Here is a 19,395-nt window from a genome sequence, read left to right on the forward strand (position 1 = left end):
AACTAATAGCAAACCATTGTCCATTTCCTAAGTCTCTACAAACTGCCAGCAATAACTATTCCTGAATGTTCATCAGAGCAAGAAAGCTTAGAGACCATTATGCCCCACTGTCTTTGTTTGCAGATGATCAGATAATAGAGTAAAGGGTGGGGGCAGGGATCCTTGAGAGGCCTCATTTCCCTTGACTTGGCCTCTAACTCAACCTGTTTCTACCATGTATGCTGAGGTCCGAAATCCTGAAAAGACAAGAAAGGTGGTCAAGGCAGGCCACAAGTGACTATTGTGGGCAGTGGAGGCAACAAAACACTCTCAGATTTCCATTACATCTATAATTTAAAGGTTGATTAAAGCCTTTTAAGGCTCTGCTGCATTGAAGGGATTATGGATTTTGTGGTAGCCCAACCGGTTAAACAAATGACTTAGACGATCATTTTCCAGGTGCTTTTCCAAAGCCCGGACTCTCTCCTCAATCCCTCTGTCTCATTTAGCCCATGCCTGCTCCTGCTCACTGCTCACTGCTCCCCCTCCCTCCCCACACACACATTTAAATACTCTTTTAAAAATGTAAATGGTTATTATTGAGGGCTGTAGAAAATAGCCTGTAAAAGTATGTCAGTCTCAATTTTCACTGGGTTCAGACTGAGGTTTGGCTGGGGTCGGGGAAAGGAACCCAGAGCTAATTGGAAGAACTCATTCTACAAGTTTTTCTTTCTTTTTTTTTCAATTAAATCTTTATTGTTCATATTATTACATTAGTTACTCTTTTTCCCCCCATAACTCCCCTCCACCCAGTTCCCACCCCACCCTCCACCCTCACTCCCCACCCACTGTCCTCATCCATAGGTGCACAATTATTGTCCAATCTCTTCCCTCACCCCCACACCCCTTTCCCCCCCTAAGAATAGTCAGTCCATTCCCTTTCTATGTCCCTGATTCTATTACAATCACCAGTTCATACTGTTCATCAGATTATTTATTCACTTGATTTTTAGATTCACTTGTTGATAGATGTGTATTTGTTGTTCATAATTTGTATCTTTACCTTTTTCTTCTTCTTCCTCTTCTTAAAGGATACCTTTCAGCATTTCATAAAATACTGGTTTGGTGGTGATGAACTCCTTTAGCTTTTTCTTATCTGTGAAGCTCTTTATCTGGCCTTCACTTCTGAATGATAGCTTTGCTGGATAAAGTAGTCTTGGTTGTAGGTTCTTGGTATTCATCACTTTGAATATTTCTTGCCACTCTCTTCTGGCCTGCAAAGTTTCTGTTGAGAAATCAGCTGACAGTCGCATGGGTACTCCCTTGTAGGTAACTGAGTTTCTTTCTCTTGCTGCTTTTAGGATTCTCTCTTTGTCTTTTGCTCTTGGCATTTTAATTATGATGTGTCTTGGTGTGGTCCTCCTTGGATTCCTTTTGTTTGGGGTTCTCTGCGCTTCCTGGACTTGGAAGTCTATTTCTTTCACCAGGTAGGGGAAGTTTTCTGTCATTATTTCTTCAAATAGGTTTTCAATATCTTGCTCTCTCTCATCTTCTGGCACCCCTATAATTCGGATGTTGGTATGCTTGAAGCTGTCCCAGAGGTTCCTTATACTATATTTGTATTTTTGGATTCTTTTTTCATTTTGCTTTTCTGGTTGGGTGTTTTTGCTTCTTCATATTTCAAATCTTTGACTTGATTCTTGCAACCCTCTGGTCTGCTGTTGGGAGTCTGTATAATATTCTTTATTTCAGTCAGTGTATGCTTAATTTCTAGTTGGTTTTTTATCACAACATCGAGGGTCTCATTAGATTTCTTGAGGATCTCACTACATTTATCAGCGGTCTCACCAGTCTTTTCGAGGGCCTTATTAAATTTATCGGCGGCTTCTGGACAGTTCTTTAAAGACCTTAAAAGTGTGGTTTTGAACTCTATATCCAACAGTTTGCTTTCCTCCAATTCTGTTGTTTGTGTCGTTCCTTTGTCTTGGCATTTTTTATGCTTCGCTGTGTCGATAGAGTGCCTTTGTGTGCTAAGTGTCCCAATTACCTGAGGTAGACACTCTTGGTGCACCCCCTTGTGGGCTTTATGCACAGTCTTGTTGTAATTAAGCCTTGATTGTTGTAGTTATCACTGGGAGGAATTGACCTCCAGGCCAATTGGCTGTGAGAATCAGCTGTGTCTGCAGTGGGAGAACTTCTGTGCTGGAGACACCCCTCTGGGGCTAGACTTGCTTCAATGGGGCTCTGGTGTTCACTGAGTCTGCCCCCTGAGTGTGTCTCTTATGGTTCCACGGAGCTGCAAACTGGATGGTCCCACTCTGACCTCTGGGCTTCCTGGCTCCTGGATCTCTAGGGAGGTGCTAATCTAGCCTTTGCCTGAGGCTATCCAGCAAAAGTCTCCCTGCAGGGCTTGGGTGGGGTGGGTCCCATGGGATCAACAGGGCGGGGTTAGCAATTATGGCTGCTCTCAGTCTTGCCCTCAGAGGCTCTGCTTCTCAGTGTTCCAGTAATCTCTGTAAGCCCCACGGAGAGAAAGCTGCCCTAGGGTTCTGAGCGATGCCAGACAGTCCCACTTCTCCCATATGAGTCTGGGTCCCTAGAGACTCGCCTGGAACTGGAGCTCAGAGCCTGAGACTCCCTCCCGATTGAAAACGACAACCGCGCCCTCAGCCGCCAGCCCGCTCTGCATGCACTCCGCACCTTAGTATTTTACTTCAGCACTGCACCTCCTCTGAGTCTCGGTATGTTTTTCTCTTTCCTCCTAGTTGTAGAACTTGCACTCAGCCAGCCTTCCTGTGGTTCTGGATGATGTTCGTTCTGTCTTTTAGTTGTATTTTTGAAGTGGTTGTTCGAGGCAGCAAACTCCGGTGTTTACCTATGCTGCCATCTTGGTTTCTCTTCTACAAGTTTTTCTTTATTTTTATCTTACCACTTGCAGAATAACTCATTAATATTGATCTGCATCTCTCATTACCTTCCAAGGTAAAATTTGCTTTTTATAATAGTAGCTAAAATTTATTGAATACTACTGTATTCTAGGCACTATTATGAAAACTTTGTATATTATCTCATTTAACCCCCAAACTTTTGATGATTATTATTATTATTCTCATTATTACTACCTTTCTACAGATGTGGAAACTTGAGGCACAAAGAGCTTAAATGACTTGCCCAAAGTCGCAGTCCTGACGTCTAAGGCTCCTATGCCTGATCCATGCTCTGGGTCTCTGTCTTCATCATCAGGACTCTGAAACTTGAAAGGTCACCAGGCCTCTGCTTAGGGCAACATGAGCCTGGGAACATATGAATGAACTAAATAGAAGTATGAATAAGCTATACTTCATGTGGCGAGGTGGTTCTGAAGTTCAGCACGATGTCCAGGACATGCTGATGAGTGTACACTTGGTGGGTTTGTGAATGTGTTCTCTTCTGAGGGCTTCTAGACTTGGGGAGGTATATTAGGACCTTGCAGAAGGCCAGGATTTCACACATTGAGTAAGCCCTGGATTGCCTTTGTTGTGTTGTGACTTTGGCCCCAAATATCCACATAGCACATTCACACTTCTCAAACTGAGGACCCAGGTTTTACATGTTTAAAATGTCACCATGTTACAGAACATAGAACTCTCTAAGCTTTGCCTCTGACAAGGAGTTTGTTTTCTAAAGAGAGTAAACCTCTCCAAACCCCAGGTAGATTTCACTGGGTAATTTTACCTGGTAGCTTTCTCATAAAGACAGACAGGTAAGTAGGGGTAAGGGCTCTTGAAAATGAACATTAAAACACACACACACACACAAAACCCAAAAGTGAACATTAGAGTTTGGAAATGGAATTATCTTGAAGATGACTAAACCAGTCCTTTAAATGTTGCTTTTTAGGCCCTTGGTTGGATCAGGTCTTCATCTCAGACTTAGGGTGGTTAAGATAAATAATTTTTTTAAATGGTGCCTTGGACCAGAACTTCTTTCTTCCATGCAGATCTTGTTCTAACTTGCAAATTTTGTCTTTTTTTTTTTATGTTGCTTCCCTACCCCCTCCACCCCCCCAAACCCCCAACCACTTTAGCATTCCCAATATAAAAGATTACTCCTTTCAACCTTGGCATTCTTTGCCAAGAAAACCCACACAATCTAAACAAGGGAAAGACAGAAGATGGGAGAGTCTTCTACTAGTAAAGATAAAAGCCAGTGACCAAAAGAAAATGAAAACCTCCAACTATTCGTAGGCATGTGAACTAATTAAACCAGACATGGTGAACTGGGCCCCGTGGTGAGAGAGATGAAGGGTTCGTAGGATTGTCACCACGGGCGCAGGACGCAGGAAATCCTGCGGACGAGGCATCTTTCAGCCCTGCCTGTGCCCTGTGAACCGTCTGACTCTAGCCCTGAGCTCAGCAGCGCCTCGTTTTCCTGCTCTGAAGCCTTGCCCCGCAAACACACATCTGCCTCAGCTCTTGTCTCAAGAGAAGGTGGCTCCTGACCCTGCCTGCCTCAGGTAAAGGCAGGTAATGAACAGTCCTAGACCCAGTCAAGGTAGATTTGTACACGTGGTAATAAAAGCATAAATTAGGGACTCTGACTACATTAGCACTGAGGCTGCTCTTGATGGTGTTTTTCACGTTTTACTTGGCAAAACTGAAAACTTAAAGACAAGTTTGGTGGTTTTGCCAGCTGGCTCAGGCACTGAATTGTGATTAGAGGGTATTTGACTCCACACAGAAATCTATACCAACAATCCCATCATAATGCCCAGCATACTCTCGGGCCGGGCAGGGAGGCAGTGGTGGTGGGCCGGGGGGGAGGCCAGCTGCTCTGTCCCACTCCACCCTAACAAGCTCAGACAGCAAGTCATTCCCACTCCGGTTTCTGGTTTCTGAGCTGTAAATTGAGTGGTTTGGAATCATCTCCATGGTTGTTTCCAACTATCATGCTCTTTGATTATGAGATTTATTTACACATAGCGGGACCCCTTGGCGGCTCCATAGATCACTCTCAAGCTCTGTTTCTTCTCAGGGCTTTGTCCTCCTGGCCTCCCAAGCTTGTCCAACCTGTATGATGCTGTGGTTCATTTTTCCTTTGTGACAGAACAAAGCACACTGATGAGTTTCAATATTCAGTTTCACTAGATAGCGGACTGTTTTGAGGCCGCTCCATGACTATTTTCATACATACCCTGACCCCCTTTCCTTAGCTCGTTTTCTCATTCTTGCCCTGAGTACATCTGGAATCTATGAAGTGTTATTTTCATGCTGCTCTGAGCACTGTTGTCATCCTCTCTTTAATCTTGGCCCAGATGTCCTGAACCATCATTATGCCCCGCGGAGATGATGGTTGGGCTCTCTTCTGAGTGGACTTTCCTTGGGAAACATCGAATCGCCTTCCGAGGTCCGCACTGCCCAGCAGCCCCAGAGCAGTGTGCTGTGTCTCCGAGGGCTTACATTTTTAGAGGGATTAAAAACACTGAAGTAGAGATCTGATTTAGCCCACCCTCTCCCCTGGGCTTATTCCATCACGTTTCAAGCCCAGAAACAGGCTCAAGGAGACCATGACACATCCCAGGGAAGACGAGTGGCGAAGCATGTCCTAGGTGCCAGGCCGCACCCCACCATTACAGAGCACTGCCTTTAACACAAACAAGCCAACACTTCTGCCTCACTTCAAAGGCTACAAAAAGTCTATGATTATGATGTTACGTAATGGCAAAAGTTTAGTCTTGTCTTTATAAATTGCTCTCTTTGCTTACCTCAGAGGAAGCTTTAGGCAGGAGCCGTAGGCATATGATATGATTTGACTCTGCTATACTCCAATTTCGTTACCTTCAAGTAGGAAAATACACCTGGCTTTTTCTGTCTCACAGGAATGTGAAAATAAATGGGAAATAATGAGTTGCATTCTTCCAGGCCTTAGAATCATTCCAGGGATCATGCATTTTGTGTGCAACTGTGCTTACTCTTCTGATTTTCTGCTTGTCTGAGGCTTTCAGTAAGTTTGACGCATACATTTTTTTTTTTCATAGTGATTGTAAAACGTGCATTCTAAATTTAACAAAATATCTGTTCCTGACACTTCAGATTATTTGACAACTAAAAGCCTTAAAACCATTCCTCCACACGCTGGAAGTAGATATTGTGGGATGGGACTAATGTGATTATTGAAAAATTGAAGCAAAATCAAGATTAGCATTTATAAGTTGTTAATATCCCAAGATTAAGATATGGCCAATATCCATATGGAAAATCTGTAATAAATAATTATCAATGTCTTAGAAACTGAAAGGAAAGGCAAAGGATTTGGAAGGAGGTAGCAGGTAAGCTGAGGAATTGTGACATTATGTTAGTATGCATTCTGGCCCTTTTTAAATCCATGCGTTACCTTCAGCATAGTCAGTATAATTAGACATTTCTTTAGTGAATTAATACAATGAATTATTCTTTACTTTAAAGTTTCTCATTTTAATGAAACCAGAGTTGGGCAGGATATAAGAGGAAAGGCGTTTATTCAGGTAAGTTTGTACTTATAGCACACTTAATGCAGAGACTGCACACGCTGCTCCAGATGAAACACATCGTGGCCACAATTCAGGAACTCTTGGTTCTCACATGTGGTCCAAAGACACAGTCTGTCAGCGTCATCTGCTTCTTCAGATGCCCCCCGCCCCCCCAAACCTGTTGGATCAGAATCTGCAATTTAACATGACCCCAGCCCAGGTGATTTGGTTACTCATTAAAGTTTGAGACGCACTGATGGTGCAGCTTTCAATTTTATTCTATCCCATTGATCCGTGACAGAACATTATACTTTCATATCTAATATGCCTAAGAAAGCCACCTATGCACCGGATGCTGCTGTAATTCTGTCCTTTGCTGAATGTAGTTATCCTGTACTGTTTCCCACCCTCCCATAAGTTAGTTTACAGGTATTATCAATTGTATAAAATGTATAACCTGGCTGCTTGACTCTCATAAAGTTGATTGTTCCTACTTTGATTTTATGCCTGAAAGTAATTTGTAATCTTACGATTCCTAGTGTTCTTGTTTTATCTGGAATACCTTTTACAAATTAATGTTTGGGAGGAAAAGGCTATTAGCCAAGAGCAATGATTGCTTGTTTCTAGTGTTAAAGGAGCATTCACTTTGAATCTTAATCAGAGAAATTAGTATAAAGGAGATTTTTCTTTTTTAGAAAAAGCAGCGTAATTGATAAACTCCTGTTCATACAGCCATTTTCATCCTGAAAATTGTTTTCACCACCCTGTCTGTCTAATGAATTTCGTTATCTTAAGAATAATTTAACTCTGCCATATCCTGCTATTTAAAGTCATTGGGAGTTATACTGATTCTTTATTCTTCTAATAAGCTAAGGAAAGCAAATTCAGTGAAATTCGCAGTATTGGCTCTGCACTTTATAGGTGTGCCTGCTTGCATTGGTCCAAGATGTACTATCTCAGGGAGTAGTATCAGGCAGTACCAAGGCCCATCCTTGGAAATGAGAGCGAGCACATGGCCAGCGTCCCTCAGCTCACAAAGGACCCACATGCACAGCTGTGCCACTGCAATATAATCACACCTCATATGGCTGGATCCTGTTGGGTTTCATCTAGAAAGGAAGGACAGGTGAAAGAGACAAAAAATACTATCCAAGAACACTTCGGACAGTCCCCACCGACCGGTTGGCCACCACTAATCTATTTCCATTCCTGGGTTAGCATAGAGCAGCAGTTCTCAACCTGTGGGTCGCGAACCCTTTGGTGGTCGAACGACCCTTTCACAGGGGTCGCCTAAGACCATCCTGCATATCAGATATTTACATTATGACTCATAACAGTAGCAACATTACAGTTATGAAGTAGCAACGAAAATAATTTTATGGTTGGGTCACAACATGAGGAACTGTATTTAAAGGGCCAGAAGGTTGAGAACCACTGCTCTAGCTAGTAAGTCTACCCTTTCCTCCCAAGTAACTCTCCTGGCCAGGGGTGGAAAATGGGCCAAATCAGAATCTTCTGAAGAGCTATTGTAGAATGTCGCTGCCCGGCCTCCTCCCAGGGCACGTGGCAGGCAGCAGTGTATACTAATTGAGTTGTTTACTAGTTGAGAACGTGGGTTATGAGCCAGTGCACTAGATGGAATCCTAGCTCTTCCCTTACTAGCTCTGTGACCTTTGCCAAGTTGTTAAACCTTTCTGATCTCCATCTCCTCATCTATAAAATGATGGTGATATTAATAGAAACCGTTTCATGAGGATGAGATCAGAATTGGGAGAAGTACTCTGTGCTTAATGTTTGGCAGAATCCCTGTCATTAAGGAAACGCTCAGTGATGTAAAATTTTCTTTCATGACTGGGACCTAATTTTATTAAGAAGAAAATTTGGGCTTTTGCCCAACTCACAAAATTGCAAGGTGAACAAAATAACTTTGATTGTAATTCTAGACATTAGCCTATTTTAAGGACATTAGAATTATAATACAGACCCACCCTGTTTTCATTCCATTTGAAAGACTAGCATTTTAATTTATGATGCATATAAAATGTTGTCATCCTACTTACCAATTTCTTCCAAACACAAATGTTTTTGAAAATTTGTGATGACAACAGATTGTTTGGAAATCGGAAAGCCATGTTTTTAACTGGTTCTCTTTTCTCCTTCCCACTTATCCCAACGGGAAGAACTCCTTGACCAGGAGCGCACCCCTGCCCAACGATTCCCAGGCACGCAGCGGAGCCCGATTCCACACATCCTACGACAAAAGATACATCATCAAGACCATTACGAGTGAAGATGTGGCTGAAATGCACAACATCCTGAAAAAATACCACCAGGTAATTTTTCTTTATATTTGAAACTCTGAAAAGGTTAACATTCATGACTTCTGATCATCAAGACCAAAGATTTAAATATTAAATACATCGTCAGGAAGTGATGAGAACACATTTGGCATCAAAATTGCCTCTAGCTGGGCTTTTTATTTATTTTATTTTTTTAAAAAAATTTTTTGCCCTAACCGGTTTGGCTTGGTGGATAGAGCGTCGACCTGTGGACTCAAGGGTCCCAGGTTCGATTCCGGTCAAGGGCATGTACCTTGGTTGCAAAATAAAGTTAGCAGGTTTAAAAATATATATACATATTTTTGTTGCTTTCAGTGAGGAAGGGAGAGGGAGAGATAGAAACAACCAATGATGAGAGAGAATCATTGATCGGCTGCCTCCTGCATGCCCCCTACTGGGGACCGAGCCTGAAACCCTGGTATGTGCCCTGACCAGGAATCAAACCATGACTTCCTGGTTCATAGGTTGCCGCACAGGTCAGGCTAGCTGGGCTTTTTAAAAAGTACTGTGGCCAGATTACTGACAGTTAACATTTAGGAATGCTTATCCTCTGAAGATGATTAGTTATTAATATAACGCTTTTAATCTAAATACTCTCCTGTATAATAGTTTCGATGTTTGCCGTCCTGATTTTAAAATCGCTCAGCTTAAGATTTGGCAGCAGTTCAAAAGTCTTTTGCACACATCAGAAGTTAGGTGTTGACCTGTGCGTATTTATCCATTTACACCTCCAAATCCTATATCCTGCTTTCACTAGTCTTTTTCTGCCTGGTCCCCACTCACACTCTATTCTTTCATTTTCACCCTTCAGCATTAGTTCTTCATAATCACCTGGGAAAAGAATGAAACTACTCTTGGGAGCAGCAGTCCCTTCTTCCTTCCCACCCTGCCTCCCACCCTCCCTTCCTCCCTTCTATTCCCTCCCCTCAAGAATGAATAAATTGCACTGCAAGTTACCTGGTGGAGCACATGTTCCCAAGTCCTAGTAGAGCTGTGAGATGCCTTACTGACTATGTACTAAGAGCATGAAGTCCAGTGTCAGACAAACCCAGGTGCAAATCCCAGCTCTGCCAGGTACTAACCGTATGACTTCTGGTCTTTGCAGCCTCCGTGTTTCCATGTATGCAGTGGAGATAACAACAACGAAAACGAGTCCTAAAGTTTAAACGGGAGGAGGGGGGCGGGGCGCGGGGGGTGGGGACTGATAGCATCTGCCATACACAAGGTGCTCAGTACATGGCGATGGTAGTTGTTACCGAGTCGTACGACAATAACCAGTAACAACTATGTCATCTCGAGAAACTGCAGTCTTACGGCATGACTATGACCGTCGCTTGCCACATGGCAGCAATCATCTTCAGAACTGGTGTTTGAACGCTCGCACATGCTTTTAGAGTCCTGCTTCGGTTTCTTTCTACCTAAACAGCTTCAAATCCCCCTCACAGAATAAAGACTGATTATCACAGAGGGCATTCAAAATAAAATGCTATGGGCCCTGATTGTGTCCCGTGGTTGGCAAACTGCGGCTCGCGAGTCACATGCGGCTCTTTGGCCCCTTGAGTGTGGCTCTTCCTAAGCCTTGGGCGTGCCCTAATTAAGTTAATAACAATGTACCTGCCTATATAGTTTAAGTTTAAAAAATTTGGCTCTCAAAAGAAATTTCAATCGTCGTACTGTTGATATTTGGCTCTGTTGACTAATGAGTTTGCTGACCGCTGGTGTAAACCAGTGATTTTTCAATCTTTTTCACCTCATGGCATACATAAACTAATTACTAAAACTCTTCGGCACACCCAATAACGTATTTTTTGCCAATCTGACAAAAAACAGGTATAATTTTGATCCATTCACACTGGATGGCTACTGTTGTGTTGGCTGTTGTTGTTTTTTTGTTTGTTTTTAATTTAACAATCTGAGAAGAGGTCAGTGCTCCTGACTAAATAGCCAAGTACTGCATGTTTTAAAAATTCTTGTGGCACAGCAGTTGAAAATCACTGCTCTAACATCATGAGTATTTCTTGGCAGTCGCTTATTCTTCCAATCTTTGCAAATGTGATCAATTGCATTTTGCTTGCAGTAAAGTCTATAAATATCCTTGAGCTATATTTTGTTTCCGGAAACTTAGAGCCACCCCTAGTTTGTCTTCTGAAAACATTAGTCAGCCTCTAAATTCATTTAACTCTAACAAATCATTTATAACATCTGCTCCTTTTGAAATTCGTTCTACGGCGCTCATGCTGTTGCCTATTATGAAGGAAGGTTCAGAGTGCCAGGATAGTGCTTGTGAGGGGGAAAACACTGGGGAACTAATGGCTGCTGAGTAAGTTGAGTCACAGGAGGCAGCATGTAATCAGTGACCCTTTAAACTGTCCAGTGTTTCATTTCTCCTCCTCTGAAACATAGTGCATTATTTTTACACTTTTTAAAATTGTCTCAGAACTTTCAAAGCAAAGAGATACCTCAATGGCTGGTGAAAACATATTCTGATAAATGCCTGATACCATTCTAATAAAATGACACATAGTTTAAACAGCAACTTCTTGAGGACAGCTTTGAATCAGAATTTTTTGACTTTACAGACATCACAATTTGAAACATTTTCTCTGGGGTAGTTACTGTGAGCTCACACGCAGGTGTGACACATGTAAGTGTTACTTGAAACACATTGGGGATCAAAATAAGTCTATTAACACGCTCCAGGGGCTTTCAAGTACTGAAGAGTTTCTTTCATTTCACTATGACAAAATAGTTATTTTCTTGATGTGTTCCTTAACCAGAATAGTCTGATTTACCTAACATTTACATTTTTCTTTCTTTTTATAAATATTATTTTAAATATAGCTTAAAGGGTCTTAGTGATTGAAAAGTCACCATCATGAATATAATTTATTTAAAGTATAGTAAGTTGAAAGTCAGGAGACACAGATCCTAACTTGTTATGGTTACTTAGGCCATCTCTGAACCTCAGTTTGCCCATCTACATTTCATTCATTCATTCATTTGTTGTGTATTTACTCTTGACTCAATTCCAGATAGGATATAAGGTGGCCTTCAAAAACTTTGAAATATAAGAAATAATAAAGAGGAAAAAAATAAAGATAGAGAAGGGAAGGAGAGGTTGAAGACACAGAATGGAGCCTGGCATGAGCCTAAAACTTATGCCACAATGACCAGCTTCCTACATTGAGGGCCACTCGTTTGACCCCAGTTTCCTTGAAGCCAAAGTGGAAAGTGAAACTGCGTAAATCAGTTACACGGCTGCTGCGCCTGAAGATACAGAAGAATCAGGTATTGAGGACACCTATAATGTTCCTGGTACTAAGGTCAGACAGGGTTATTTCTAAGACATTCCCCACAGAGAGGACAGGTGACATGATACACATCATCCTTGCAGCCAGCCATGCAGCACACAGGAGTGTCATAGAGCTTTGAAAAAAGTCATCAGTGTAGGCTGCGGAACCCACACCAGCACATAATTTACATTTAGCCAGCGCAGTTGTGCAGAGCGGGGGGTGCAGCGCTCACTGGCCCCCAGCGCCCTGCCAGCCTTTCCCGGGCAGGATCTGACAGTTCTTCAAGCTGCCCCGCTCCTGGGCCACTCTCGAACAAGGCGTTGATGAATATCCCATGGGGTGAGCTCAGCCCGGTGCGTCCTCCGGAGTAGCTGTTCCATGCGATCAGACACAGGCCTCGCTGACTGTCATCCAGGAGAGATCCTTCCACGCTATGTTCTCTGTTCTATTCGGTGATGCTCGGAGACATTTGAGATGGGGATGAGACCTTTTCTTGCTACTTTAAGTCGGCCTAGACTACTTTTAGGATTTATATTTAGTCACAGAAATTTTCTGTCTCTTGCTTCAGTGGTAACTATCAATTCTTCTATTTCTTCTTGGTTTTTTGTTTGCTTTTACCTTCTAATTTGCTGTGCTTCTGAAGCGATCTGGACAGGTAATGAGGCGTGTTCAGAGTGCACGTCAGTAGAGGGGACCAGCTCCCAGCGAGGGTGTCTCCTGTGGGGCGAACTCTGGATACTTGATGGCCCTTCACTTCTCTTTTTTCTTCTCTTTTCTTGTTTTTTGTTTTAATGAAATATACCCAGAGTTGCATCTGTATTCTGGATGATTAAAACTACCGTAAGGCCAGCTTCTGGAGGAGTGGAACATTACTAGATATTTAAATAAATTCTTCCTGGGATTAATTTTCTGACAAGCCAGCCTCCCCAGCAGTGAGGAGTGGGTGGCTCAGAGCGCAGACTCTGGAGCTGGCAACGCCTTCACGCCCGGCTTTGCCACTAACTGGCTGCGTGACCTCTCTACACCTGCCTCTCTGTCTGTAAATGTGGGTGATAATGCCTCCTTCATTTTGTGTTGTGCTGCTTAGGTGCCTTGACACCTGTAACCTGCTCGGAGCAATGCCTGACATGTGCAGTGCTATATAATGACTGAATAAGAGATTTAAGTACCTACTCAGTTTCCCACAGCCTGGTGTCCAATGCTTTAACTCTTTCATTAATTCTTGAAGTCCACTAGGGGGCCTGGTTTCTGGTAGAGTGTGGCACTGCGGCACAATTAGAAGATTTGAACCACAAAGGGTTAGGTTTTTCCCGCCCTGAGCTCCAGCATCCTGCCTCAGTCTTTATCTGCTCCCAAATCCTATCCTAATTTCTATTCTAAGAAAGGACGGCATCGTTTCTGAGACCAATCAAAAATTTACATTAAGCAGAGCAGATTTTTATGTCTCTTTTCTTTTATTAGGTTTCCTCTTTTTTATAGTTGGGAAAATAACTTAAAGTTCGTGTGTAAATACCCATTTTTTCAAATTTCTGTCAGGCTAGAACAAACTCTGGTCTTATAAATGGTGATTTTTTTCTTTCAACTGATTAGTTAAGCAATGTCAGAAGAGCATTCAAACAGGAAAAATTAGTCAAGAACTTACTTGGATGTCTGATTTCTTCTAAACTGATTTTTTTTTCACTGACCTGAACTCATTGGGAGTTTTGGTGTCATGTAGCTTTTACTTTAATTAAAATTAAGAATCAATGTCAATAATATTTTAGCATTTTTTATGGGCAGGAACAAATTACAGTGTAGATGATGAAAATATCATTAATAACTTTTAAGTTTTTGAAATGCAGAGTTAAATTTATTTGCTTCTTATCGTAAAATGATCAAGTTGATAAATAACCTAAAAATCTTTTCTTATTCTTTGTATTTGGGAAACGATTAGTAACGCGCTGAATCTAGAAGTTATGCCTAAAAAATCTGAAGTCCTTATTAAATAAGCAAGCTAGTGCCTCAAACTCCAGTAAGGATTTTAGGGTGGGTGCTTGGCTTTCTGACCCTCCTGGGAGTACACCTTTTTATCCTGCTATGAAGGACCATCATGTTGGCGTTACCATTAGCAGAAGTAGCCACAAATAGAGGAGAACTAAGGGAAAAGGCACCATCAAAGCCAAAAATGAAAATAAGAAATCTAGAGGTGTGACACTGAAAGAGAAAAAGTGACACTCTATATCAGAGCTTCTTAAACTGATCCAAGACAGAACACCACGCATTCTGGGAAAACCAGGCTCTGTGTCTGACACTCCCCGGTGACGCTGGTGAAGCCGCCAGAACGTGGCAAAGCCGAGCCTGCTTTCTGGCACAGGAGAAACATCCTGGAGTTGCTCTATAGCTTTCTAGTTCCCCACCTGGAGGAGGGGCCAACTGAAATGCAGAAAGTCCATGAACGCGTTAAGTCCTTTAAGCACCAAGAACTGTGTGACCAAAGGCAGGCGCCCCGCAGAGCCGCTGGGCCAGCCGAAGCTGCAGGTGCCTTTCCTGCTTCCCTCTTGGAAATGCCGGGAAGGTGTTTGCCATCTCAGGTCCCTGTGGCATAGGGAGTGCTCCTGGAAACTCCACTTTGCAGACCGAGTCGCTGCTGGCTAACGGAGGCAGGAGCAGCCCTCTGCTCCCAGGTCCTGCCTTTGGCTCCCGGGCTCCGGGGAGCGGAGCGGCCCGCACACTCACAGACTGCTCTTCCTGCGGCAGATTGTCTCCTGCTTCTGGAAATTCCGTCGCTCTTTTCTCTTCATCCGTCACCAGGCTCCTTTATTCGCTCCTCTGTCTCTTCAGCAGCGATGTATTTGACATTCTCAGTCTGGCCTCGGCATCTTTTAATTTTTCTTCCCCGTTTTCCATCTCCAAACACATCTGCCTGCCTCTGGGTAAATTCCTCAGCTGCATTGTCTCCCAGTCCCAATTCTCTCTTCACCTGTTCTCATTTGTTGTCTCACCTGTCCAGTGATTTTTTTTAATTTCGATAATCATAATTTTGCCCCTAAATATTCCATTTTTGAAAATCTGCCAGTTCATTCCTAATAGTTTCTTGTTATATGCACCTCTCTGAAATCATATTCTTTATTTCTTTAAACATTTTATGCCTAACTGTTCAAATTCTATTCCTGAAAGTCCTAACCTATGAAATTCCTGGGCCTGAATTTGTTGCCTCTTGTGTCTGCTGACTCTCAGTGAGAGTGACTTGCCTAAGCAGAAGCCCACACGGAGTTTGGGGTCAAGACATTGGTTAGGGATCAAAGCCTGTGTGGGGAAGAAGAGGGTTGGACAGAGGGAGAAACCGCACTGCCAGGCAGGCCCGGCCAGGCTGTAGCCAACCTGGGGGGCACCCTGGAGTACTCCATCCCGAAGCTCCCATGCTGGGCAAAGTGACAGGAAGGAGCTCACTGCTCCAAAGCTGGGCAGCAGGCCCCTCGGAGCTCTTCACCGGGGTGATGTGGGAGCAACCATTCTGCATTTCAATGTAGATAATGAGTAAATGCCATGTGTACTTATGATGGAGTATTCTTTTACAAAGTCATTTCATCTTTAACTGATGACGTTGTTTATTGGTTTTTATTATAGTACTAGGGGCCCAGTGCACGAATTCGTGCACCTTGAAAGGAACTGTGAGCCGCAAGGCTGCTGTGGGCACAGGGGCAGGTCTCGGCCCATCCTCTGCACCCCTACCATGGCCCTGGTCTCCTGTCTTCCGGCAAACCTGCTCCCACCGCCACCGCTCCCACACGCTGACAGAACCGGCCCCACTTGCACCCGCTGGTGGTGCGGAGCAATTGGGGCCGGTGCCAGCAGCAGGTGCAAGCTACGGCTGCTGCCCCGATCGCCCCTCAAGAATGAGGGAGATAGGGAAGCTCTCAGGGGCAATTGGACCCGGCAGCCACCACTCACACCCGCTGATGGCGCTAAGCGATCAGGGCTGGCGCCGGGTGCTGGCAGTGGGTGCGAGCGGGGCTGGCACCAGCAGCAGGTGAGAGTGCCCAGTGGGACCACAGTGCGTGGGAGCAAAGAATTTTCAGAGGCTTGCCCCAATAACAGCGACCAGTGCCCCACCTTGGTCTGGTGCCCCCACTCACCTGCTCCACCCTCCCACCACGGCCGATGCCCACCATGTTCCACACTCTACTGCCTGCTGCTAATGCCCGCCATGTTCTGCACGCTCTCCCTGGTGGTCAGCACACGTCATAGTGACTGGTTGTTCAGTTGTTCAGTTGTTCCGCCGATTGGTCTATTTGCATATTAGGGTTTTATATATATAGACAACAAATAGAATTAGGGACATCAATGTTTACATTTTAGGTATATTCTGCATTATCTCAATATTAAGAACGTTTGTAAACACTGCAGAAGAATGTTTCTTTTAAGCCTAATTTTATTAAATTTAAGAAAAGCAGTAAACTTTAGTATTTATGTCAGCTTACATGTGGTCATCTTTACCTCTTTTTTACTTTAAAACTATTTGAGGCCAAAATAAATTTTATTAACTGACTAGAGGCCCGATGCATGAAGATTCATGCAAGAATAGGCCTTCCTTCCCCTGGCTGCTGGCACCACCTTCGCTCTGGCCCGGAGCCGCCTTTCCACCTTCGCTCCAGCCCAGAGCTGCCCGGCCTGGCCGCCTCCATCTTTGTCATGTCAATTTGCATATTCCCTCCTTATTGGCTGTGGGCACTGCCATCTTTGTCATGAAGTGATGGTCAATTTGCATAGTCCATCTTTATTAGATAGGATACTTATAGACCATTATCCCCAAATATCAATTCAAAGAAAATTTGGATTATTTATTTATTTGGTCATTCTAAAACAAAGCAATCCTTAATTTCAGGCTAGCTGACTTGCTTTTTTTCTCCCTTTCCTTCATTTTTTTCTTGCTTCCTTTCTTTCTTTATTTCATGTAAAGCATGTTGTAGTGATCTATAAACATAGCCAGAGACACAATAAGGATTAGAGGTTATTTAACCTTTCAAAAACACTTAAGTGAAACAAGACTTTACATTGAAGTATTAATTCAATGCTATATTAGATTGTCACTTCAAGCCCCTAAAAAAAAAAAAATGAGTGAAACGTGATAATAACAGCAATTTTCCAAAAGCCAAAGCCCAGGTTCACACTGTCGTGCGGAGATATAAATATTTATCGGATGCAGTACATCACTTAGAGTCCTCTCCGCTGAAATCTTCAGTCAGCTGTGAATCCTTTAATGGCATTTCATTTTGCATGAGAAGAGCAACAAATTGGGGATTCATAATATTTGTGGCTGTTGTATTTTATGTTTTTTTAATTCTGATTTCACCACATCCATTTATCATTGCATTACAGTTCTCTGACAAGCCATGGTTATACAGGAAAAAGTACTCAGGAAGATTCATGAAGAGATTGAATTGGCATTTATTAATGACACCATGGAATCATTTATACATAGAGTTCTGAAAAGACAGAAGTAAAAATTGTTAGTGTTGGAACACAGGTTACAGACAAAACATTGCCAACATTGAGAGCACTTTGAACAAAACAGAAGCCATCTATATATATATATAAAAGCCTAAGTGACCGTCTGACTGTTCGACCAGTAGCTGTGATGTGCACTGACCACCAGAGGGCAGATGCTCAACGCACAGGCATGGAACAAACTGATGAATCTCGGAGGGAAGGGGGGAGGGAGAGGGCGGGAAGAGATTAACCAAAGATCTTATATGCATACTAGAGGTCCGACATACCCCGAGGAGCCCAGGATTGCAAGAGTGCCCAGGCCAGTCCGAGGGACCCACCGGTGCACGAATCCATGCACTGGGCCTCTAGTTACATGATAAATAACAGAGTGAGGTGGTGTGAGGTTTCCAGCTACAAAGAATGCCAAAGCTAAAAGTAATGAAAACAATATTTTAAAATGCAAATGTAGGTGATTCATGAGCTTAACACTGAGAATATGGACATTGACCCCAAGAATAATTGTGACTGATTTAACCCCATATAGTAAGCATAAGAATTGATGATTATCAAGTTCACTTTTTAAAAATTTGGGAGTAAATATTCAGTGCCTATTCAGATGAAAGCTCAGTGACATCTCTGAATTGCAAGCTTCTGGAAGCCCAGGTACCAGACAGAGCTGCTCCGTTTGAGGTGAGAGAAGAATGTGGCCGCAGGTCATCTAGAGAGCCCAGAGGGGTGGACATACCAGCCTCGCTGTGCCACAGATAGGAACGCCTTGGGGAAAATGCCACCTTTTGAGGGGTCACTGAGAGGAACACTTTTTAGAATTGTATATACTCAGCCTGTGCTCTCGCAAATGAACCATCTTTCTTGTCTGATGTGGGCTCGGTTTCTGAGCCACACATAGATGACCAGAGTCGAGTTTGGTCCACTTGTGGCCACATCTCCATTGGGACCTCGGACTCATCTGACTTCTAGAAAGCAGTCTGGCAGGACACACTGGAGCACTGCACCTGTTGAGTCTGTGAACAGACATTAATATAGCAGATGGCGGGCACCACTCACACTCGTGTTCATCGTGTCCCTTGCCAGTGGGGAAGCACTGCCTTGGCCACATCAGGCAGTGGTTGAAAGTGAAAGAAATGCGTTTACCTTTCTTAAAGAGTGACCTTCGGGATTAAGTGGTTAGTTCTCCATTCTTGCAGTCTGGAAATGAGGCATGCAGAAGGGAGGAAGCAGAGAGTCCTTAGATTGTCTTGTGATCAAATTAAAAATGTTACAAAGAAATCAATAGATGCTGAGGATGTTTTGTAACTCTCCAAAAAAGAAGATGCTTGTGCCAAATTATTATTTTAAGAAGGCACGATATTGTAGTGCCCCCAATTCCACCTTTTCTTGTTATTTTTGAAGCATTTATTTACAAGTTAATTAATTTGTTAATAGTGTTTAAGTTATTGATGGGAAAGTGCTCAGAGTTTTGATCCTAAAAGCAACAAGAGTGAGAAATGTAATTTTTCAATATTTTTATTATATTTACAAAAGATTGCCTCACTTTACTAGTATAAACAAATACATACTGGAGTCCTCCATTCTTTAAGCCCTTGCCACAGGGGCAAGGGGCAAGCAGTGCCCCAGTCCCCTGCGGCGAGCAGATAGCAGGACCTGCGGTGGCGTTGAGCAGGCAGGTATGCAGAGATCAGAGAACCACGGGGAGTGGGCCTAAGCCATCAGTAGGACATCCCCCGAGGGCTCCCAGATTGGAGAGGGTGCAGGTTGGGCTGAGGGACATCCCCCCCCCCGTGCATGAATTTTGTGCACTGGGCCTCTA

General features: G+C 43.3%; 1 protein-coding gene across 5 annotated transcripts in view; it reads left to right on the forward strand.

Annotated features, from left to right (window-relative positions):
- Window positions 1–19,395, forward strand: part of PIP4K2A (phosphatidylinositol-5-phosphate 4-kinase type 2 alpha) — a 175,986-nt gene that overhangs the window by 108,064 nt on the left and 48,527 nt on the right. For all 5 annotated transcript variants that reach the window (XM_036345084.1, XM_036345090.1, XM_036345116.1 and 2 more), the window contains one exon: window positions 8,647–8,799. In XM_036345084.1, the coding sequence (XP_036200977.1) occupies window positions 8,647–8,799 (153 nt within the window). The remainder of the gene's footprint in view (window positions 1–8,646; window positions 8,800–19,395) is intronic.

The sequence above is a fragment of the Myotis myotis genome, unplaced genomic scaffold, assembly GCF_014108235.1.
Source record: "Myotis myotis isolate mMyoMyo1 unplaced genomic scaffold, mMyoMyo1.p scaffold_m19_p_1, whole genome shotgun sequence".
In the NCBI taxonomy this organism is placed as follows: domain Eukaryota; kingdom Metazoa; phylum Chordata; class Mammalia; order Chiroptera; family Vespertilionidae; genus Myotis; species Myotis myotis.